Below are 21,624 nucleotides of genomic sequence, written 5' to 3' on the forward strand. Positions count from 1 at the left end.
CAAGAAATTTATCTTATTTAGTTTATTTCTTTTCGTGCATGACTCTTGTCTAATCAATAGAAATTTGTAACTTAGCTGCATTCTTCCTTGCAAGAACGTACATTTGATTATTTGTTTATTCGAGATCCTGACAGTTTGTTTTGTTTCTAATAATTGAACATAAATAATAGAGGATTGGATTAAAAGCATTCAAAGAGGCTCTTTTCATTCCTGTCGTTTCCAAGAGTTGAGTATGTCACCAGAGAGGATGCCTCAGCCTGAAGAGATTACAAAAGCTGGTGCTAGTGATAGTGAACCGTGCTTGGATGATAAGATTAAGAACAAAGATAGGGATACAGATGGTGTCAAAGAGGAGGTTAAAGATTCAAAAGTTCAGTCGGATGATGAAGCAGCAGCATCATTGGGGTTGCATAGGGTTACTGAAAGAATGCTGAGCAAAATAAAGGCCTCTAAGGATATTGAACGCAAGCAGAGAAATGTTATTTCGAAATTGGCATTAAATAGTAATGGTGAAGAAGATGAGGAGGAAGATGATGAAGACGACGACGATGATGATGAGGATGGTGAGGAAGAAGATCATGGTGATGACGAGAATGCGAATGGTGGTAAGAATGATAATCTTGAAGCCACTAAAAAGAGAACCCTTGAGTTAAAGGCGTCAAAAGGTACATCATTAAAGAGAAAGAGAATTCCACCAGCACTGGATCTTTCATCATGTAGTAGTGGATCTACTACGACACCGAATAGTAATTTGAGCACGGCAATTCATAGACATCATACCCATCACGGCAGAGTAGAAAGTGCACCGCCGAACGTATCGCGATTTCCACGCTCGACATTTACGGGCAGGCCCATTGGTAAACCAAGAGTACAATACCTGGGTAAATCTAGACAGGCACCTCTATTACCACAACAACAGGGTTATAAGTTGAACACGCCCTTTGTGCCAAGAATTCCCCTACCGCAATGGCAGCAACAGTACTACCCTTACCCCTACGCGGCGACAACAGCTGCTCCTGCTCCGATGCTACAGGCTTACCAACGGCCGTACAATTACCCAGTACCACCAAGATCTGCAATTCCGGTACAGATGCCCTACTATCAGGAATACCAGGGCTACACACCCTATACTACTACACAACGCAAGAGACCCCAGCAGATGACAACAGCTACAACGGCAGTAAATGATTCAGAAGATCTGCGAAACCGGGAATCAGAAGCAAATCAAGATCAAAATCAAGAACAGCAAGAAACTGAATACAATCAATTGACAGTAGAGGATGATACTACTGTTCCATCTACGTCTGATGAACTGATGCAAGGTGAGATTCGCATTCAACGCGACGTCTTTAGCTTCGAATTTCCAGGAAACTCACCTGCTATAGATAAAAAGATGTTCATGAGCATCTGTGATAAAGTCTGGGACGAATCAAGAGAAACGTCAAGGGTATAATGGGCTTAAATAATATTTATTTTATTCTATTTTATAAAACTAATGTGCATATTATTTTTCAGTCACTCAGTACGAAAGGCGTTGGTTCCGGCATCTTCTCAAAAGGAAAAACATTAGAACTTTGTAGAGACGTGTTTGCAATATGTTTTGATACCAAATAACTAGGCCAGGTCTATCCTTTTGGTGGTTTTAAGACGGTGTTGAAGTTATTAGCAGGTATAATTGTTGTTTTGGGTTGTTCATATTGCTTTCCCCGTTCTACAAAGTTTCTCCCTGCACTTTGTTCAGCCTCAGAAGATTGATCAAGAATCAAATAATCACCAACAACTATGATTTCACTACGTCTTCTGTTTTATCGTCTAAGGAAAAATCCATGGTTTATGGTGCTTTTCCCCATAGCATTGACGGTCTTCATTTATTTCGAAATTGTTAGCTCTGGTAATCCATACTTGGGAAATGATGGTAATTCAATTGCCGATCACAAATGGGCCCATGAGAAGGAGAATACGTTTTATTTCCCATATTCTAACAAATATAAAATGCCCAAATACTCTTACAAGAAGAAAAGTAGTTGGTTGTTTAACGATAGAGTAGAAGATATCATTCCAGAAAATCATATTGCTCACTATGATCTAAACAAACTACATTCAACAGCTGAGGCAGCATTAAACAAAGAACACGTTTTGATTTTAACACCAATGCAAACTTTCCATCAAGAATACTGGGACAATCTTTTACAATTGACTTACCCACGTGAATTCACGGAACTAGGGTTTATCCTTCCAAGAACAAGTTCTGGTGATATTGCCCTCTCAAAATTGGAAGCCGCTGTTAAAAAAGTTCAAACCGATAAGAAAAATCAAAGATTTTCCAAAATTACCATCTTGAGACAAAATTCTGCAGGTTTTGATAAACTCATGGAAAAGGAAAGGCATGCTTTGGAAGTGCAAAAGGAAAGGAGAAGTGCAATGGCATCGGCAAGGAATGAATTGTTATTTTCATCATTGGGACCTAAAACTTCATGGGTACTTTGGTTAGATGCTGATATTGTGGAAACTCCACCAAATCTAATTCAAGATATGACATCTCATAATAAGGCAGTGTTATCTGCAAATGTTTATCAAAAATATTATGACGACCAGGCTAAGAAAGTTCAGATTAGACCTTATGACTTTAACAACTGGCAAGAAAGTGACACTGCCCTAGAATTGGCCAAGCAAATGGGTGATGATGAAATTTTAGTGGAAGGTTACGGAGATTTGGCAACATATAGAGCTTTGATGGCATATTTCTATGATGCTACGGGAGCCACAAATGCTGAAATGAATTTAGATGGTGTCGGTGGTGGTTGTACATTGGTTAAGGCTGATGTTCATAGAGATGGTGCAATGTTCCCAACTTTCCCATTTTATCATTTAATTGAAACTGAAGGTTTTGCCAAAATGGCTCAAAGGTTAAACTACGATATTTTCGGGTTGCCCAACTATTTGGTTTATCACATAGAAGAGACTAACACTTGAATAAGATTGGCAAAGAAATCATATCCACAGTAGTTTATTTTCAATCATATCGTTATTGGGATAACTAGCAATAGAGAATTAGAAAGTAAAAAAAAAAATAAATAAATAAAAAGTTTGTGGTAGTGTATTTTAGAGACACATATATGTATATGTCTATATATATCCTTTTTTACTTTTACTTCTAAGCTTCCATTTGATTATTCCAAACCGCCGACCTTGTGTCCGTACTCATCGAATACTTTCGCAGTAAATTTTTTACCTGGAGAATGTTTAGTATCACGAATTTCTTTAGTCACTTGAGCAAGGTCAATGTTCAAATAGCGAGCCATATAATCACCGATTTCTGTATTTTCATGGTTCCCCTGTAAATAATCTTTAATTTCATCTAGAGCCTTCTTACGGTTGCTGTAGGCATAGATGTTAACATCAACTGCACTATGTCCATGGGTTGACCAGCCAATTTCAGCTCTAAATGAAATCATATCGTTTAATTTATCTTGGATAGAATTTCTATCTTTTTCGTTAATTAAATAATCAACATCACTATCGGTATAATCATGAATTTCAAGCATTTTCTCTAACACTTCATGTTGGACAAACGATTTTTTGTCATCTCCCTTGTAGCCTTCAATTTGTTTGGAACAGTATTCACCAGAGTGTTGTGCATTGGAAAGAACTTCTGGATACCAAACGTAATCCGGGTATGATTTAGTAATTTGTCTAGAGGCAGCTAATCCACCAGTCTCATGATCAGATGTTGAAATTAAAATGGTTTCCACTTGACTTTTGTCTGCTAATTTTTTAGCAGCTTGGAATGCACGGTCAAAGGCTAGCACTTCTCTAACTTGTGCAGAGGGATCGTTCTGATGACCAGCATGATCAATCCTTGAGCCTTCTACTAGTAGGAAAAATCCTTTATCAGAATCCTTGGTAGCTTCGTTCAATGCATTAATAGCGGTAATGGTTTCTTCTTCCAAAGATGGGTATTCTTCGTCTTTACGGTCTAGGTCGAATGGAATGTCATGGTCCGCTAACAAGGCTAATAGTGGTAATGAGACGTTTTGACCCAATTGCAATTGATCGAATTGTTCACGATTACCAACATATTGCCAACCATCTTTTTCAGCTTTAGAAATTAAATTCTTACCATCTTTACGACTACCCCTATCGCCATACTTAGGATCACTGTTACTTGAATAGAAATGGGTACGTCCGCCACCGATCATTAGATCTACCTGCCTGCCCAATGGATATTCGCCCAATTGTTGTTCGGCAATTAAGTCCTCTTGGCTTCTAAAATCGACATGTGCACTAAAGGCACCTGGTGTAGCATCTGTGATTCTTGTAGTTACCACTAATCCGGTATGATAACCGGCTAATTTAGCACCTTCTAATATAGTGCCACATGGAACCTTATCAGAATCGACTCCAATGGCACCGTTATAAGATTTCAATGCACAAGCAAATGCAGTTGCTCCAGCAGCAGAATCAGTCACTAGTGAATCAGAAGCTCTTGTTCTCGAAGAACCAATTAGATGTTGATCTAACACTAGAACATCGTTATAAGCCAATTCGTGAACGTATTGTCTAAAGGATCTCGTTAATGATAATGATGTGGGGCCCATACCATCAGTAACAAAGAAAATAACATTTCTCTTGCCAGAATGCTTACCACCAAAGAACGATTCCAAACCCTTATCACTTGATGTTACAAGGTTGAACCCTGCTAACAACAAGATAAGGGTTGGTATAACAAATCTCATGAATTGACGGGCTTTATTGTATCTATGCCCCCTCTGAAAAACCTTGGCCATTTTCTCTTTCTATTTCAATTCTCTAGATTCCTACAATAGATCGAGTAGTGGTGTCGATCTCACAGCAGGTTTCTCTCTTCTTTATACTAGTGATGTATGGTTCGAGAGTATTTGCCATAGTTTGTGTCGCCAAATTACCAAAGGCAACAATAGTGTTGATAACAATAAGAACGCGGTGATAACAATAATAGTAGAGCCAGGTATTGATGTTGATGTTGTTGCTAGTAAACACTATATTTTAGTTCTATTTATGTACATTATGACTATTATCGTCTTCGTCGTCGTCATCGTCATCATTTGTAGACTGGTGGTCTATTTGCCTTGTTTCTTTGAAGCCTAACTAGTAACCATTCTGCAGTATCACGAACACCTTCACCCGTCAATGCACTAATCGGGAGGACTCTGCTATCTCTTGCTCCCAAGTGTTCTGCAATCCTGTTAAAGATTTGCTTAATATCTTGTACTTCAAGACTATCGGGTCTATCTTGCTTATTAGCTAACATCAGTACAGGAACACCCTCTACTTCTTCATCCATAACTACAGATCTTAAAGTATCACTGCATTCATCGATACGTGACCTGTCTGTGCTATCAACAACGAATATTATGCCATGACATTGTGGGTAGTATTCTGACCACATCGATCTCAAAGTTTCTTGACCACCAACGTCCCATAATTTTAGTGTACACGTTTTGGAAACGTTGATTTGAGCCACATTTTGTCCAACCGTTGGTGTGATTTTATCTAAATCTTTGGAGTGTAGTGAATACTGTTGTTTTAGAGTCTCCAAGAAAGTTGTCTTACCTGCATTGTCTAATCCCAAAATTAAGATCGAATATTGTTCCTTACGATTCCAATTGTTGTAAAGACCCCTCGCGAGATGGAACATAGTTCATTACCAGTCAATGATTCCCAATAATGTTGTTGTTCTTTAAGCTTGTTAGCTGATACACTCGCTTTACTTTTAAAATGATATTGATACTACTGATACATATAATACAAAAGAGATAGATAAAGACATGGATATAGGGTAATGCAAGTGCAAATTGCACTTTATTTCGGCTCACTTGCGTTCTCACGCTCCTTCCTTGAAGTGTAAGCAGTCCTCGTTGCATTTGTCAACTTTTCTCTTAGTTCGTTACACTTTCGATCTATCGTTTCATCATCATCGTCGCTACCGTCTTCTAGTTGATCTCTTAATTCAGATACCTGTAATTCAATTTCACGTCTTTGTAAATGGTCTACTAACTTGGCATCCTTTGGTCTATGGCTTGCAGGTTCCTGCGTCCTAGGTCTTTCCACCCTTTTATTACGTTTATTATAATTTTGAGTACTGTCGTTGTGACCAGCCAGAGATCTCTGGATGTGACCTGACGTAGAGGATCCCTTTGCGGTTTTCAAGCCCACATTGTTGTATGACATGACTACGCAAATGAAGACTTTAGTCTTTACTTTGGTATATATGTATTTAATGCATAAACTAACAACGGTTGACTTTTATCTTAAGCTCATCGCCCTTCTGGAAAAACCCAAGAATTTGAATTCAGGAAAGTCAAAGGACACGCCTATTAAAATTTAACATTCAAATTCTAATATTATGTAATTCTCATCGCCAAAGATTAAATCGTCAACACTGGAATACTGTGCCATGAGCCCAGCTCTGTTTTCATTGGGGACTAATCTACCACCAATCCAATTTAAATTTCTTAGAAAAGTGGAAACTCCGTTAAAATCATCTCTTCCGATGTAAATCCTGATAGATTGCATTCCCAATTTATCACCTAACTCCAGAAGCGATAATAACCATTCCTTATCGTTACTTATTCCTCGTCGTAGCGCTGAGGATGCATTATTTTGAGGTAAAATTACATGGAAACAGAACTGATCACATTTGCACCAAATAACGTCCTTAAAATGTAGTGGTAAATAAACCATCAGATATTTTATACCGAGCTGTCTCCATGGGGTATTAAGGTTCCCGGTACGGGAGTACGGAACTTTAACCGGTTTAACCATCCTATTCAGTGTAACTCCCATCTTATCAACAACATATTTTTGAAACGACTTTAAAGATTGTTGCTGTTGTCTGTACTGAGGTAAAAGGAATTTAGATTCTGTTAGAAGGATAATATCCCAGTAAAGCTGAACTAAATTACCACCTGGTTTACCGATGTCACGCATACCAGTCCTGGAATCCATCACCTCTCGTACCGTATGTAAAAATTTCAGCTCTACAATCGCTGTTCTTTTTAATTAAATCGCTTATGGGGAAGCTAAAGCATAATCCGTTGTTGCATGGTTGTGAAATAATGCTTTGTATATCTAAATTGCAAACTGTCTCCAGAACATGGGACTCTTTTCTCGCCAGCGGATCTTCATTCATTATTTAGAGGGGGGAGGGGAGCTATAGGTAAGAAATGAATACGTCCTGTTTAGCCTTTCACTAATACCTGCTTCCTTTAAGTTGTACTATCGAATCCTGTGAGTGGATGTACTTCACCATGTTCTTGACCTTTAGAAAGTGTGGATCACATGAAATATTGTGCATGTGACCGTAAAGTCATTGGAATCATGTAATACGAACACATCACGTGATGTTGTCCCCTAAAATTCTTGTTTCTTTTTCCATTTTTTTTCTTCTCTCGAGTCCATGTTAAAAATTGCATCAAAGTAATCAGTACCAGATGAGATGGAGCCAGAAGCACATTACCCTCTATCTATCTCTGAAAGACGTCACCTTAGCTCTACGATAACGATCGCAGTAACAACTATCTTCCCCATGCGTAGTCTGGATGCACGTATCTTGCCAATTAATTTCCCTTTTGACGAAGTCAAGCACTTTTTTCACAGTTATAGAAAAAAAAAGTAATACACTGGACAATTTGGCGTCGAGAAACTGATCACGAAATCTAGAACTTGAAATATACTTCTTATATTGGTGTATCTCAAAAATATTTAGGCGTTGGGTGAAATATATAGACACAAGCAGTCGCTAAGGTTCGATAACTACTTAACAGTCATCCTTGGTTCGTCTCCCCCGATCTAATTCCAATTACTCTTTTCCCAAATCCTCTTCGGTTGACGCTGGAAGAAAAGGTTTAATTTGATATGGCTGTATTTCTCAGTAAGAGGCTGCTAAGGCTAGTAGTCTTAGTTGGTGTATGCCTTGGGATCTTGGCAGTAATGTCACCCCGTGGTGGTGATCAGAGTGGTACTACTCAAAGTTATCTATCTAACATGATGCCCTCAAATTTCGATTTTAGTGGTAGCAAGTTATGGGGGTCTCAGAGTAATGAAAACGTTTCTGAGGAGAAAGAAAGATATGAAGCTGAAAAGGAGAAGGAAAAGGAGCAAGCAAAATCTGAGGACTCTAAGGAATCCGAGGAATCTGAGAGTCTTCATAAATTACCTTCCACTGAGCCTTATGATGAATCAAAGACTGAATCACCATCCTCTTTGGAAGAACGTAATTTAGTTTGGGAATACATGAAGCCATCTTATAAAAATAAAGGTTCAAGACCAAAGGCATGTTTCGTGTCATTAGTGAGAAATGAGGAATTGCACAATATGTTGGAATCCATTGCACAAGTGGAAAAGAAATTCAACAAGAAATTCCATTACCCATGGGTTTTCATGAACGAAAAGAAATTTACTGATGAATTTAAGAGAGAAGTCAGTCAGGCAACTAGTGGTGAAGTGGAATTTGTGTTGATTCCAGAAGAATATTGGTCGTACCCTGACTACATTGATCAAAATTTGGCTGCAGATGAAAGAAGAAAAATGGACGCTGACGGTGTTGTGTATGGTGAAAGTGAATCATACAGACACATGTGTCGTTTCCAGTCAGGATTCTTCTGGCAACAAGAGGCTCTAGATAAGTACGATTGGTATTGGCGTGTGGAACCTGGTATTAAGTTGTACTGTAACATCAATTATGATGTTTTCCAATGGATGCAGGATAATGAAAAGGCCTACGGTTTCACTATTACCATCCATGAATATATGAGAACCATTGAAAGTTTATGGAATACCGTGAGAAAATGGTGGAAGAAAAACCCAGAATACATTGCAAAGGACAATTTGTTAGAGTTCATCTCCGAAGATAAAGGTGAATCTTACAACTTGTGTCATTTCTGGTCCAATTTCGAGGTTGCTAATTTGAACCTGTGGAGATCTCCTGCGTACCGCGATTATTTCAAGTATTTGGATGACACTGGTAATTTCTTCTACGAAAGATGGGGTGACGCGCCAGTTCACTCTATTGCAGCTTCGTTATTTTTACCAAAGGATTCGATCCACTATTTCAGTGATATTGGTTATAACCACATTCCTTATGATAACTGTCCATTGGATAAGAACGTCTTCAAGGAGAACGAATGTGAATGTAATCCAGACAATGATTTTACATTCCACAGTTATGCCTGTGGTGTACAATACTATAACTCACAAGGTCTAACCAAACCAAATGGTTGGGAAAAATACAACAATTGAGAAGGCTTCGATAGGTAAGTTTTGGTAAGTTTTAGTTTCTTTAAAAAAATACATATGTTTATATGTACTAGTTTTTATAATGTCTACTTACGCTTGACAAAAAAAATTTCAGCACTTCACCTCATCTCATCTCATCTTATATCAAGCATAGCAGGCCAACAAGAAAATGGGAAGTGGAATTAAAGATCCAAAGAGGTATAAGCCAGGTCCTAATGACCCTGTTCTACCACCGCAATTAAGTGAATTTCAAGATAAAAATGCAGATGAGATTTTGGAAGAGTTGAACAGACAACCATTTTTCATGACTCAGTTGGATGAAACTGATGGTGATAAAGGTGCAAATTTAGAACTGGAAGCATTGAAGGCATTGGCATATGACGGTGAACCACATGAAGTGGCAGAAAATTTTAAGAATCAAGCTAATGATCTCTATAAGGCCAAAAGATTTAAAGAAGCACGGGAAGTTTATAAAAAGGGAATTGAAATCAAATGTAATGATGACAAAGTTAATGAGTCGTTGTTTGCAAACTTAGCGGCTTGTGAATTGGAGATAAAGAATTTCCGTCGTTGCATTAATCTATGTCAAAAGGCATTACAATTCAATCCAAAAAATATGAAATGTTACTATCGAATTGCAAAGGCTTTTTACCAGTTGAATAAATTAGATGAAGCAAAGGAAAGTGTCAAATTTGGGTTGACCATTGATTCTGAAAATAAGTCTTTGCAAACATTAGAGGGCGTCATTGATCGTAAGCAACAAGAATTGCATGAGGCAGAGGTAAAGAGATTGGAAGAAAAACAGAAGAAGGAAAATTTGCAATTTATATTTAATGGTGCACTGCGAATGAGAAACATTGATAATGTTGCTACTGAAAAACCATCAGAATTGGTTCAGGAGGCTGGTATATCATTGGAGGACCCATTAGATCCACAATCTCAATTGATTTTCCCTGCGATAATCATGTACCCAACGACAGATGAATTTGATTTCGTTGCACAAGTGGGTGAATTGACCACTGTACAAGAATTGATAGAGTTAATCATGCAAAGACCACCGGAGTGGTTCCAAATTCCAGGTCATGAAAATTTCCAAGTGAAATCGCTGTTGGGATTTATGGAGACTCAATCAGGTGGGTTGGTTAAAGTCGGTAAAAAAGTGGCATTCCACGATATTTTGAAGAAACAAACACCTCATATTCCCATGTTTGACCACGCCATAAAGATTTACCTTGTGCCTAAATCTGAAAGCGAACAGTGGGTGTCACAATGGGATAAAACTAAGGCTCTTCAAAGAAGACAAAAATAAAACAAAACATGTATTTAATGTATAATAGTAGTAGTCGTAAGAAATATGATCAACCTCTCTTCGGTTTAAGACGATTTAATCTTGAATGTTGAAAGATTTGATCGATATGCAATGGTGGTATAGGACCAAAAATTTTCCTGGGGTCCCAGTTCTGTTGTAATTGTAATTGGCGCTGCAAATAGGGTGATCTTGCCCAAGGTGCCAGGGCAACATCGTCTTCTTCATCAGAATCCGAATGGATATACGGTAGAGATTGATTGGCGTAACCATCATAGTTACCAGCACCAGTAGTACCGCCAGTGCCACTACCAGAGCCAGTGCCAGTAGTGGCAGTATTTTCCCCTAATATCGTTCTATGATCAGCAAGGTATAAGTCATGTAAAATGGTATTATTTTTATCGAGTTGTTGTAAGGGATTGGGTACAGCAGTTTTATTCGTATTGGTGGTAGTCGTTGCTGTATCACTCCAAAGTTTGGTTCGTCGTTTGAAGTCTTCTTCCAGGTGCGATTTTCTCTTTTGTTGTTCCTGTTTACGTCTATGTTGTTCCTGTTGAGTACGAACCACTTCAGATAGACGTTTATTCAATTTCTTCTTAAGATCATCCTTTTCAGATTCCACAGGTGGCAGCAGTTGAAATTTAGTTAGTCTATCATATTTCTGCCTCGCAGGTTGAGGTACATTTGCCTCCTGTTGCTGCTGTTGTTGTTGGGATGCATGTTGTGATATGGGCCTTGGTGGCGAAGGATCGCGCGCAAGAGATTTAGCCGCCGAAGGCTTGAAATTGGCCCTACGGTTAAACGATCGAGCTAGATGAGGAACTGGCGGTTCTCTCTTTGTCACTTTACCACTACTCTTGGAGCCACTAGGTTGCGTAGAGAATATGCTTTTCAAAGTTTCTTGAATGGAAGAATCCACTACTGCACCAGGGTTTCTTCTTGGTGAAGATCTTCTCATTGGTGAGCCAGTCACATCGATTGATGAGGCAGAAGAACCCTTACGAGCCGTTCTATTCACTTTGTTTTCGAATGATTTAGTCGGTATTGAAGACAGTCGGTCAAATACGTTAGATTTATTAGCTGTAGATGCAGTAGCAATGGCTCTTCTTCTTCTATGAGAAGCGGTATTAGCACTTGGTACAGATGCGGTCGGTGACGCAGTCGACGCAGGAGATGAGAGTGCGGTCGAGCTTTGGATAGACGTAGGTGGTATCGCTGGTGGTAATAGTGATGCCGCTGGTGGCATGGCGGCTGGTTCGGCCGGAGGTACAGGTGGAGGCGCAGGTTGCACTACTAATGGATCCTTACTCGGTAATGGAACAAACACATTCGACCTTCTTGTAGTAGTTCTTCTTCGTGTAAATCGTTCCTGTTGTACCTGAGGTAATGGCGCAGGCTCCGGCTCTGGCTCTGGCTCTCGTTCTGGTTCTGGTTCCGGCGCCGATTCTTCAGCTAAAGATTTAGGAGTTGCACTAGGCAAATTGACGCTTCTCTCAGGTGTCTTCTCCTCAGGAATATCATTAACTATCGTTTCATCACCAATCTTGACTGTTTTCTCTGGACTCAGTTGACCTTGTAATCCATTCCCAATATCATTAACCCATTTGCGGGTTCCGTTTAAAATTCTATTAATCTCTAAATCACCATCGGTTACCACATCGTTAAATACATTCAAAGTTTCTATAATTGATCTTGAACCTCCTGGCAACCTTTTATTCTTCTTCTTGGCAGCCTGGATGGCCCAATCCATGCCTTCTTCGTTTTTATTACTACTATTTGTTGTTGTTAAGGTTAACTTTGTAAACTTCGCGTTCCTCTTCAACATAAACCTAACTTTAAAACCTTTATTCTATATATCTACAAAAGAACATCACCTATCTAACTGATTCTAGTTGCTCTCAGAGCCTCTTCAAAACCTTGTTCCAAATCGATTTTTGGCTCTTCACAACTAGCAAAATTTTTACCCTCAACATCAAGTTGGTTGTTGTCTGCAAATTCTACCAATGATCCATAACGGCCATTAAAATTCCTTTCCATCTGTTCGTTCAAGTTACGTATAGTTTCACTTGGTGAATGGTAGACATAATCACTGTCTGCGGGAAGAGGTTGCAGATGCCGTAGCGGTGATACGCTCTTTCTCTCATCGCCTTTGCTGCGTGGTGAAAGAGTCTTCTGTAAACCTCTGCTATGGTGACGTTGACGGCGATGGTTTGAAACGGGAACCATTCTGTACCTTGACAACTCTTGAAAAAGTGAACCATCGTCTGGTACCTGATCCCTCAGGTTCTTGATATCCAGTTGACGATGTCTTGTAGTTGAAGGTTCCAAACCTAGTCTTCTCAAAGATTCCGGAATGTTGTGATCCCTCTCGTCCCTCATGGGGAAACGAAATTTTTCCAAATTGTACCGCTCTTCTTCAGGTACATTGAAGTTCATCTTTGAACAGATGCCTTGATTTAGACTACTCCTATCTTCCGCAGAGACAGTAAAGCGATCAACTCAAGTCAAATGAATTTAGGTAGGATTTATGTATAAATGCTTTTTTATATATGTGTGCACAAGGCTCAGCTCACAAGACTTCTCTGTTAATCTAGACTTACGTTTGTATATTTTCCTTAAGCATTGAAATAGGCCCTTCCCCATACTTTTTATTACGGTGTATTCTTGTTAACTATGCGACTATTTCATGGACCCTGTTTCTGGAACCATGGCTTCGGTCTGCTTCAGGTAAAATACGTGGACAATGGAAATACGGATCACTGAGACCGAGCGCTGCCAGAGAAAATTCTTTTCAACTCCTGCGGAATAATATGAACATACCGTGCATGATAAAGAATGTGCCGAAGACGTAGTAGGGAAAAGATGTATACAATAGCTGAATAGGCTAGTTGAGCTAAGCAAACAAACAAAGAAAGAATTTAACGCAACCTATTAAACAAAATACCGTATAGACTTTTAGGGAATTGTGAGTAGAGTCAAAATAACATAATAGAAAACCGTAATAACCAAAAAAGATAAAAAAAAAAAAAAAACAATAGAATAATAAAAACTGTCTCGTTAGGGATCATGTCTAGCTCTGGAACCATCTACCCCGTCCTAAAAGCTGGAAAACGTGTTGCTTGGTAAACCATCTAGTAGGAAGGGAGTGTCTTCTTCCTCTATCCTAAATTTTGCCAAATCATTAGCAAAGGAAAAAGGGTATGATGAAGAAGATGATGATGATGACGGTGGCCCGGACGATGGCATGGATCCCCAAGTGTGTTGACTCTTAAACTGCAGGGGACGAGTTGCATAGGTATAGTTGTAGGGAGACTTCAGAGGCACCTGCGTGCTCTGTGCGGATTGAAAAAAAGCCAGTTGCTGATGTAATAAGGGTGAAGTGAATGAAGATGATGATGAAGTAGTTGAAGTGCCTGATAATGATCTCTGGTGATGGAACAATGGTTCGCTTGTTAAACTTGAAGCCGCAGAAATAGGATCAAGTTTCAACGAGTTACTACTTGAAGAACGTGATCTGCGGTGAGAGAGTTCTTCCGGCGTGAGTAGGTCCGAAAAGTCGTTGGGTAAAAAGTACTCTTCATCCTCAAAAACATCTGCTAGATCGGTTTGTTGCTGAGGGATCATAGATGTCCCTATTGCAGGATTTCCCTGTGGCACCGATGGGGTTGCCGATGGTATATTCGTAGTGATCCTGGAAGGGGGTGAAAACTGCTTCAGGGGTTTCTTTGCATCAGTGCCTTCACTTGTGACATGAGCATTAACGCATTTCGCACCGAACTTACAATTGCCTCTTTTAAAATACTCACAAGGTCGCTGATCAGCTGCAAATGCATCTAACGAGTGCGAAAATGGGCACGATTGACCTGCTTGACAGACACCTTGTCTGTAAAACTTACAAGGTACATGGCTGTAATTTTTCTGAGGTGCGGAATTCTTGGTAATAAGTAAGTGTTCAATGATCACTTTTTGTTGCTCGGGTGAAAACATCGATTGGTTTTTGGCGTTTTCTGATTCTTCATGTTGAGTATTGTGGGTATTGTTATTACTAGTATTGGAGTCTTGTTGTATCGCAGCAGCAGTAGGTGATGGTGGTTGGTAACCCCTACTATGTCTTCTTCTGTGCACTCTCCTGGGGGTGCCCATGATAAAGTGAAGAATTTGATCCACTTGTAAGAATCAAGAACCAAGAAGCAAGGTAAGGGGATGAGACGAAAGTGAGAGGTAAAGGAAAACGATTAGCCAATGCGAGAAGAATATTTGACCATCTTTTTATCTCTTTTCTCTTGCAGTAGACTAAAAACTAGCATTTTAATAACTCGTGAGCAGATCGATCCGTTGCCTCGATCTGTACGACCGCAACCGCCTACCACCACCCTTTTCCCACATTTCTTATCCCATTGTAGTAGAGTTAATACCCACAGGCAAGGGAGGCCTGATAGGTGTCTCCATGTCCGTGCGTATTAGCGTGGTGTGCGTGGTGAAACTCTTGGAATTGACTGAGATGAGCCAAGATAAAATGAGGTTCATGGGTCCTGCGAAAAAGTCTCGATAAGACCCTTAAAGCCTCGATACCACATCATGGTTTGCATCACTATAATACGCTCACATGGACACTAATAAGAGCGTAAAAACGCCAAGTTTTAAAACACTCAAAAGCCAAGGGATACCAGAAGCACAAAAGAAGGGGTAGAAAGTGCGAGATGTTTTATCAGATGAGGTGCATGATAAAGATTGCTGCTCGTTCTTCTTTTACTTCATTTTCTTATCACATCGCGGAGGATCCTTTAGGCCGTCTGGTCGCTGTTGCTCAATACTCCGATCCCTTAAAATATATTTTCTTTTTTGTCAACGGCCGGTTCACGACCGGTTCACGACCCGGTTTACGCGCTTCGCTTGTAACAACAAACCAGCCAGCGATGTCAACCAGCACAATAAACACACGCTCATTCTCATGGAAACAAACAGGCACTGTTAGTAAAGAGAAAGTTCTCGTCTTGGTTTTTTTTTTGTATGGGGTGTGATAGATTCTGGTTCAAAGGGCTGGTACTGTGTTTCAATCATGTTATTTACAAATACTTCGGACTCACGTTAGACGCTAACTGCCCTGCCAACTATAAAAAGGGAACGCAGATGTCTTGCTATATGTTATAATAACCTCTCACCAAAGCGGTTTCCCTTCTTCCTAACACAACCTTTTCTTCCGGTCTATGCAAACTATCTTATCGATAAGGGACTCCATTAATTCTCAAAAATTAAAAAAAAAAAAAATACAACACTTTCATTCACTCCTTTCCTTGATATTTATCACTTTCCATTCGTTCTAACTCCAATTCGCTCATTTATTTCCACTGTTTCTTTATAAGCATCAAGTCCGTTATAAACCAAAGTGTCCTCTCTCCCCCACACCCTTTGTTGTCTATGAAGTTTGCATCTTTGAGTAATGGCTCCTTTAAAAGATTAAGAGAAACACCGCCGGTGGATCTCAGGCCTAGGAAGAAATCAAGTCCCACACCATCGGATTCCGAATCTGACAATGAAAGTAATGTGAATAACAAGTGGAGAAATTCATTAGATCAAGTTTTCAAAAGGCGAAATACTAGTAATAATCTGGGTCGTAAGCGACGTTGGAAGAATAAAGGTCCTTTTGTTCGAACCGCTCAAAATCCCCCATCGCCAGTTAATGTAACGCCTGGTCCAACATCAGTTAAAAATGGTCCTCGTTGGGAAGATGCTAGAATTGATTCCGTAATTCAATTAGCAACCATTTCACCCTTTAATGAGGAAAAAGTAACTAGACATATGGCGGATTTGACATTGGTAACACCGTCATCACCAACACCACCGATTGCGCTCCCTCCAACAGTGAAGCCCCATCCAATTTTCCAAATGCCAGAAATTGTTGAAAACATTCTTAGATTTGTTAGCGCTTATGCAGAAATACCGAGAGAAAAACCTTACGCGAGACGTAAACCTTTGTCATTAGAGCATGCTAAATTAATTTACAAAGATGAGAAGAAAGCCATGGAGGTTTGGAATAACAGGTCTCAGATAGGCGCTCACAACAGCAATGGAGACGGTAATGAAATGATGGGATCTGTTATGTATAACTGTATGATGGTTAATCGATTATGGTTTCATGTAACTTTGGAATTACTACTGGAAAAATTCCATTTTAAGGATTTAACCAAATTTCGCCGTTTTTTAAACGTCAAAAACCAAATGAATACTAACAAAAAATTGATAAAACCCAAGATGATGGTTCTGCATAAATTTCATAAATTACAACAGTCTGAACTAGATGAATTATCGCGGTTCTTATCGTGTGAGAGTCTGAAATGGTTGGAATTTTACATCTGCCCCGATGTCGTTCCACCAGTAGCATGGATTAATCAGTTTAACAATCTGGAAAAATTGGTCTTGCCAGGTAATAAGAAAATTGATGATAAATTTCTGATACAGGTTTCCGGTCATGTTAACAATCTTAAAGTATTGGACCTGCGAGCTTGTGACAAAGTTACAGATTCTGGTATCATTGCGATGGCGATAAGATGTCCACAATTGCAGGCTTGTAATTTAGGACGTCATAGAAACAGTAGTAATATTACCAGTTTGGCAGTTGTCGCACTAGCAAGAAATACAGATGTTGAAACTTTAGGCATGGCAGGTTGTAAGATAACAGATGCAGGGCTTTGGGAGTTAGCACAATTAAGAGGCAGTCGAATCAAAAGATTATCATTAAACAATTGTGATCTGTTGACAAACCATTCCATTCCAACTCTATTAGCTCTTAACTATTTCCCTAATTTAGCTGTATTAGAATTGAGACATGTGGATCAAATAACAGAAGTGAAACAACTAGTCAAATTTAAGCTCTGGAAAAGATCTCAAAATATTCCTGTTTTGATAGAAGGTTGTGAAAGAATCACTAGACTGATGTACGATGAAGAAAATCGCATAAGAAAGTCCCACTCGCTATTAGCATTCGAGGATATGTCCACTTGGGTCAATACCGAAAGTGAACTGTAGAACTAATGAATTTGCATCGACCAATTAATGATTATAATGATTAATAGTACTCTAGTTATACAACTAGTAAATAAATACGCATAGATGTACGTACATGTTGTTTTTCAATAGTTACGTTTTCATGATTCTAAAGGACCGACCGAGCAGAAAAGAAATGGAATAAGACTAACTAACTACATACTACACATAATGAACGAAGACAAAAATTAAGCTGCGAGAGAGTGTTCAACCATGAGTGATAGTGGAAATAGCAGTGTCAACAGTTCCGAACACAGTGGTAATAGTCCCGGTGCTGGTAGCCGGTATAGCGGCGGATACAGTAGAGGATATTCGTCCAAGAGTTATCACAGAGGAGGTGGTGGTAGATATGGAAACTATAAAGACAACTCATATTCCTCTTACCACTATAGAGGAGACTACTACTACGGTCCTTCGAGATACTATTCTACTAGAGGTGGAACCAGAGGCGGAGGACCTCAATATAATCATGCCTACACGGGGGACTACCAGAACCACAACAATGGTAATTACTACGGTGGTCGTAGGAGCCATGATGATGGTAGGAGGTTTGGTGCGAATCCTGGTGGTCGATACTACAACGGCAGACACTCTGAACCTTGGGGAACATCATCAGAGCCTTCGGTGCCGCCTTCGCAGTATAGTGGACCATATGGTAGTGGTAATAATACACCAGTGGATTATTACCGTCGTAATCACAGCTCAGTAGCTGCTCCTACGACAGTTTCCGCTACGAATACTAGCAGTGGTAGTAACACTGTCAATATACCACCTGTACAACAAGGGAACAACACACCAACATCTTTTCCATCTCCTCACGGTATATCAGTAGCTACTATCAAGAGGAGAGTCGATAAAGATGAGTCTCCATTTTACTATTTGACAGATTTAGATAAATCCTCTGATGATCCCAAAGAACTGGAATCTATACGACAGATGTTCAAGGAAAGTGATAGACTGGACAAACAGCTTGAAGAACACAACTTTAATTTACTTAAGAATGAGTTAGAATTAGGACTGTTGGCTACGCAGTGTGAGAAAGATAAATTAAGTGTTCAATTAACGCAAGAAAAACTGGATACGTTTTTAATGCAAAGTTGACTGGTATATGTAATATTTTAAATAATAGTTTTAGAAAAGAAAAAAAAATCTGAGCTTTTGTTAATGCTGGCGTCCCTTTTTTTTAATTTTTGTTCCTTATAGCCTACATTTGGCTTGTTACCTTCTTTTCATTTTTTTCACCGATAGATATAAGAACATTATACAGTAACCGAAGAGCCTTCAAAACAAAAAACAAAATTCTCTCCTCTCACTAAACCTAACAAAACAAGACAAAACAAGATGTTGTTTGTTGACGAATTGCAAGCTGTCGGCGCCAACTGTAAATGTGCCAACTATTTCCTATGGACTGCATTTGGCTTTGGTATTATTAAATTGACTACATTTGTTTTAAGGTTTTTGTCCTTGATATTTGATATATTCCTATTACCTTCAACGGATTACTCCAAATATGGTGCCGGTAAAGGTTCATACTGTGTGATTACAGGTGCCAGTGATGGTATTGGTAAAGAATTTGCACGTCAAATGGCCGCTAAAAAATTCAACCTTTTGTTGGTCTCTAGAACTTTGAGTAAATTGGAAGCCTTACAAGAGGAATTGCAAAAAGAATTTGGTGTCACCGTCAAAACTTTGGCATTTGACGTTTCACTTGATCAAAATTCTAACTATCTGTCCCTGCAAAAAATCTGTGATGAATTACCAGTGACGGTTTTGATCAATAACGTTGGACAATCACACTCTATTCCAGTTCCATTTTTGGAGACAGAAGAAAAAGAATTGAGAGATATCATTACCATTAACAATACCGCAACCCTTTTGATTACGCAAAGTGTGGCTTCAAGCATTGTTCGTCAAGCATCAAAGGGTCATACAAAGGGATTAATCTTGACCATGGGATCCTTTGGTGGATTGATCCCTACACCATTGTTGGCAACTTACAGTGGATCCAAGTCTTTCTTACAGAACTGGTCAAATGCCTTAGCCGGTGAATTGAAACCTGCCAACGTGGATGTTGAAATTGTCCTTTCCTATTTGGTCACCAGCGCTATGTCAAAGATCAAACGTAGCTCTGCAATGATTCCTAGCCCCAAGAATTTCGTCAGATCAACCCTCTCTAGTGTTGGCCATCGTTCTGGGGCTCAGGAAAGATTTGCTAGTTTAACTCCGTACTGGTCACATGCTCTATACCATTTCGTTATTGAGGAAACACTCGGTGTCTATTCTAAGATGGTTAACTCCATCAACTACGGATTCCACAACTCAATTCGTCAAAGGGCCATTCGCAAGGCTCAAAGACTAGCTAAATCTCAGTAGATCGCCTCCCCTTCTCTATGTATAGGCATATAAGTATCACGTGACACATGCAAACTACCTTGTATACGCGTCAAGAGAACGAAATAAAAGAAAAAACTTACTGAACTCATCTTAACCTCTAACATTCCACACTTACCATTACTATCGATCTCTAACAGTTTTAAAATTTTTAACATCTTTTCTCCCCATGAGTGGTGAGCTGGTCAATTATAAAAGATTAGAAAAAGTTGGTGAAGGTACTTATGGTGTTGTCTACAAAGCCTTAGATCTACGCCATAGTCAGAGAATAGTCGCACTTAAAAAGATACGGTTGGAAAGTGAAGATGAAGGTGTCCCATCAACTGCAATCAGAGAAATTTCACTCCTAAAGGAGTTGAAAGACGACAATATCGTCAGGCTTTACGATATCGTTCATTCCGACGCTCACAAGTTATACTTGGTTTTCGAATTTTTGGATCTTGATCTGAAGAGATATATGGAAGCAATCCCCAAGGATCAGCCATTGGGAACCAAGATTGTTCAGAAGTTTATGATGCAACTCTGTAAAGGTATTGCATACTGTCACGCTCACAGAATTCTACACAGAGATTTAAAACCCCAAAATTTACTGATCAATAGGGATGGAAACCTAAAACTAGGTGATTTCGGTCTGGCAAGAGCATTCGGTGTCCCACTAAGAGCTTACACGCATGAAATTGTAACCCTGTGGTACAGAGCACCCGAGGTCTTACTAGGTGGTAAACAGTATAGTACGGGTGTTGACATTTGGTCGATTGGGTGTATATTTGCAGAAATGTGCAATAGAAAGCCAATCTTTAGTGGTGATAGTGAAATTGATCAAATTTTCAAAATCTTCAGGGTTTTAGGTACACCGAATGAGAACGTTTGGCCTGACATTGTCTATCTGCCTGATTTCAAGCCAAGTTTCCCCAAATGGCATCGTAAGGAATTATCAAAGGTTGTCCCATCATTAGATGCCAGAGGTATTGCTTTACTGTCTTCACTATTAAGTTACGATCCAATCAATCGTATTAGCGCTAAAAGAGCCGCCATGCATCCGTATTTTGAAGCTATGGTATAAATCACATGAACATTCACTAATGCACGTATACATATATATACCCTCTTCCTCTACTGCTACTAGCTTTACACTACGTATCTCTTGCCAAGACAAGAAAGAAATCTGTTTTTTTTTTGCGTACACCACCGTATGAATAATGCTAATGCTGCCCTAGCGTATTCTATTGTATGTTCCCGTTGACAATCTGGCAGGAGAGCCCTGAAATGTAACCACGTTGCCACGATGGTGTCATAAGCTACCAAGAAAACGACGTACGAAAGCTTCCTGTTTGCTACAACACTAACAAAGCTCCGATAACCGTAATAGTGCTAAGTATTGCGGATTTTTTTTTTCTTCTCTTCGTTTCCTCATGCTGGTTACGAAGGTGCTAAACTCGTCGTAATATCTCTTCACATGGTTGTTTCATGCCGTCATTATTATTGTTTTTTTTTTCACAGGGACTGGCATCGCAATCCACGCTACGATTTTATAAGAGCCGACGCGGTCCCACCACGGGTGCGATGGATCTAGTTTAGTAGGCGTCCTGGAGGAGCAGCAGGCCGAG

General features: G+C 39.5%; 15 protein-coding genes across 15 annotated transcripts; 8 read left to right on the plus strand and 7 right to left on the minus strand.

Annotated features, from left to right (window-relative positions):
* Positions 1 to 232: 232 nt before the first annotated feature.
* Positions 233 to 1,453, plus strand: DIG1 (Dig1p; the record flags this gene model as incomplete). Its single annotated transcript, XM_002497521.1, has 1 exon — positions 233 to 1,453. One exon carries the CDS (start codon positions 233 to 235, stop codon positions 1,451 to 1,453), a length of 1,221 nt encoding a protein of 406 aa, XP_002497566.1.
* A 329-nt stretch (positions 1,454 to 1,782) lies between these two features.
* MNN9 (mannosyltransferase complex subunit MNN9) lies at positions 1,783 to 2,973 on the plus strand (the record flags this gene model as incomplete). The annotated part of the gene is made up of 1 exon (XM_002497522.1): positions 1,783 to 2,973. The coding sequence occupies one exon, from the start codon at positions 1,783 to 1,785 to the stop codon at positions 2,971 to 2,973; it is 1,191 nt and encodes a 396-aa protein (XP_002497567.1).
* Positions 2,974 to 3,170: 197 nt separating this feature from the next.
* PHO8 (alkaline phosphatase PHO8) lies at positions 3,171 to 4,787 on the minus strand (the record flags this gene model as incomplete). The annotated part of the gene is made up of 1 exon (XM_002497523.1): positions 3,171 to 4,787. The coding sequence occupies one exon, from the start codon at positions 4,785 to 4,787 to the stop codon at positions 3,171 to 3,173; it is 1,617 nt and encodes a 538-aa protein (XP_002497568.1).
* A 293-nt stretch (positions 4,788 to 5,080) lies between these two features.
* Positions 5,081 to 5,677, minus strand: ARL3 (Arf family GTPase ARL3; the record flags this gene model as incomplete). The annotated part of the gene is made up of 1 exon (XM_002497524.1): positions 5,081 to 5,677. One exon carries the CDS (start codon positions 5,675 to 5,677, stop codon positions 5,081 to 5,083), a length of 597 nt encoding a protein of 198 aa, XP_002497569.1.
* Positions 5,678 to 5,841: 164 nt separating this feature from the next.
* On the minus strand, positions 5,842 to 6,210 carry CWC21 (U2-type spliceosomal complex subunit CWC21; the record flags this gene model as incomplete). Its single annotated transcript, XM_002497525.1, has 1 exon — positions 5,842 to 6,210. One exon carries the CDS (start codon positions 6,208 to 6,210, stop codon positions 5,842 to 5,844), a length of 369 nt encoding a protein of 122 aa, XP_002497570.1.
* A 153-nt stretch (positions 6,211 to 6,363) lies between these two features.
* OAZ1 (Oaz1p) lies at positions 6,364 to 6,987 on the minus strand (the record flags this gene model as incomplete). The annotated part of the gene is made up of 1 exon (XM_002497526.1): positions 6,364 to 6,987. The coding sequence occupies one exon, from the start codon at positions 6,985 to 6,987 to the stop codon at positions 6,364 to 6,366; it is 624 nt and encodes a 207-aa protein (XP_002497571.1).
* A 909-nt stretch (positions 6,988 to 7,896) lies between these two features.
* ZYRO0F08602g (glycosyltransferase family 15 protein) lies at positions 7,897 to 9,279 on the plus strand (the record flags this gene model as incomplete). The annotated part of the gene is made up of 1 exon (XM_002497527.1): positions 7,897 to 9,279. One exon carries the CDS (start codon positions 7,897 to 7,899, stop codon positions 9,277 to 9,279), a length of 1,383 nt encoding a protein of 460 aa, XP_002497572.1.
* Positions 9,280 to 9,445: 166 nt separating this feature from the next.
* Positions 9,446 to 10,585, plus strand: CNS1 (HSP70/90 family co-chaperone CNS1; the record flags this gene model as incomplete). Its single annotated transcript, XM_002497528.1, has 1 exon — positions 9,446 to 10,585. The coding sequence occupies one exon, from the start codon at positions 9,446 to 9,448 to the stop codon at positions 10,583 to 10,585; it is 1,140 nt and encodes a 379-aa protein (XP_002497573.1).
* Positions 10,586 to 10,634: 49 nt separating this feature from the next.
* Positions 10,635 to 12,407, minus strand: SLI15 (Sli15p; the record flags this gene model as incomplete). Its single annotated transcript, XM_002497529.1, has 1 exon — positions 10,635 to 12,407. The coding sequence occupies one exon, from the start codon at positions 12,405 to 12,407 to the stop codon at positions 10,635 to 10,637; it is 1,773 nt and encodes a 590-aa protein (XP_002497574.1).
* A 53-nt stretch (positions 12,408 to 12,460) lies between these two features.
* Positions 12,461 to 13,018, minus strand: ICS2 (Ics2p; the record flags this gene model as incomplete). Its single annotated transcript, XM_002497530.1, has 1 exon — positions 12,461 to 13,018. One exon carries the CDS (start codon positions 13,016 to 13,018, stop codon positions 12,461 to 12,463), a length of 558 nt encoding a protein of 185 aa, XP_002497575.1.
* A 660-nt stretch (positions 13,019 to 13,678) lies between these two features.
* LEE1 (Lee1p) lies at positions 13,679 to 14,725 on the minus strand (the record flags this gene model as incomplete). The annotated part of the gene is made up of 1 exon (XM_002497531.1): positions 13,679 to 14,725. The coding sequence occupies one exon, from the start codon at positions 14,723 to 14,725 to the stop codon at positions 13,679 to 13,681; it is 1,047 nt and encodes a 348-aa protein (XP_002497576.1).
* A 1,275-nt stretch (positions 14,726 to 16,000) lies between these two features.
* AMN1 (Amn1p) lies at positions 16,001 to 17,608 on the plus strand (the record flags this gene model as incomplete). Its single annotated transcript, XM_002497532.1, has 1 exon — positions 16,001 to 17,608. The coding sequence occupies one exon, from the start codon at positions 16,001 to 16,003 to the stop codon at positions 17,606 to 17,608; it is 1,608 nt and encodes a 535-aa protein (XP_002497577.1).
* Positions 17,609 to 17,839: 231 nt separating this feature from the next.
* Positions 17,840 to 18,727, plus strand: LGE1 (Lge1p; the record flags this gene model as incomplete). The annotated part of the gene is made up of 1 exon (XM_002497533.1): positions 17,840 to 18,727. The coding sequence occupies one exon, from the start codon at positions 17,840 to 17,842 to the stop codon at positions 18,725 to 18,727; it is 888 nt and encodes a 295-aa protein (XP_002497578.1).
* A 240-nt stretch (positions 18,728 to 18,967) lies between these two features.
* IFA38 (ketoreductase) lies at positions 18,968 to 19,999 on the plus strand (the record flags this gene model as incomplete). The annotated part of the gene is made up of 1 exon (XM_002497534.1): positions 18,968 to 19,999. One exon carries the CDS (start codon positions 18,968 to 18,970, stop codon positions 19,997 to 19,999), a length of 1,032 nt encoding a protein of 343 aa, XP_002497579.1.
* A 187-nt stretch (positions 20,000 to 20,186) lies between these two features.
* On the plus strand, positions 20,187 to 21,080 carry CDC28 (cyclin-dependent serine/threonine-protein kinase CDC28; the record flags this gene model as incomplete). The annotated part of the gene is made up of 1 exon (XM_002497535.1): positions 20,187 to 21,080. The coding sequence occupies one exon, from the start codon at positions 20,187 to 20,189 to the stop codon at positions 21,078 to 21,080; it is 894 nt and encodes a 297-aa protein (XP_002497580.1).
* Between the last annotated feature and the right edge of the window lie 544 nt (positions 21,081 to 21,624).

The sequence above is a fragment of the Zygosaccharomyces rouxii genome, assembly GCF_000026365.1.
Source record: "Zygosaccharomyces rouxii strain CBS732 chromosome F complete sequence".
In the NCBI taxonomy this organism is placed as follows: domain Eukaryota; kingdom Fungi; phylum Ascomycota; class Saccharomycetes; order Saccharomycetales; family Saccharomycetaceae; genus Zygosaccharomyces; species Zygosaccharomyces rouxii.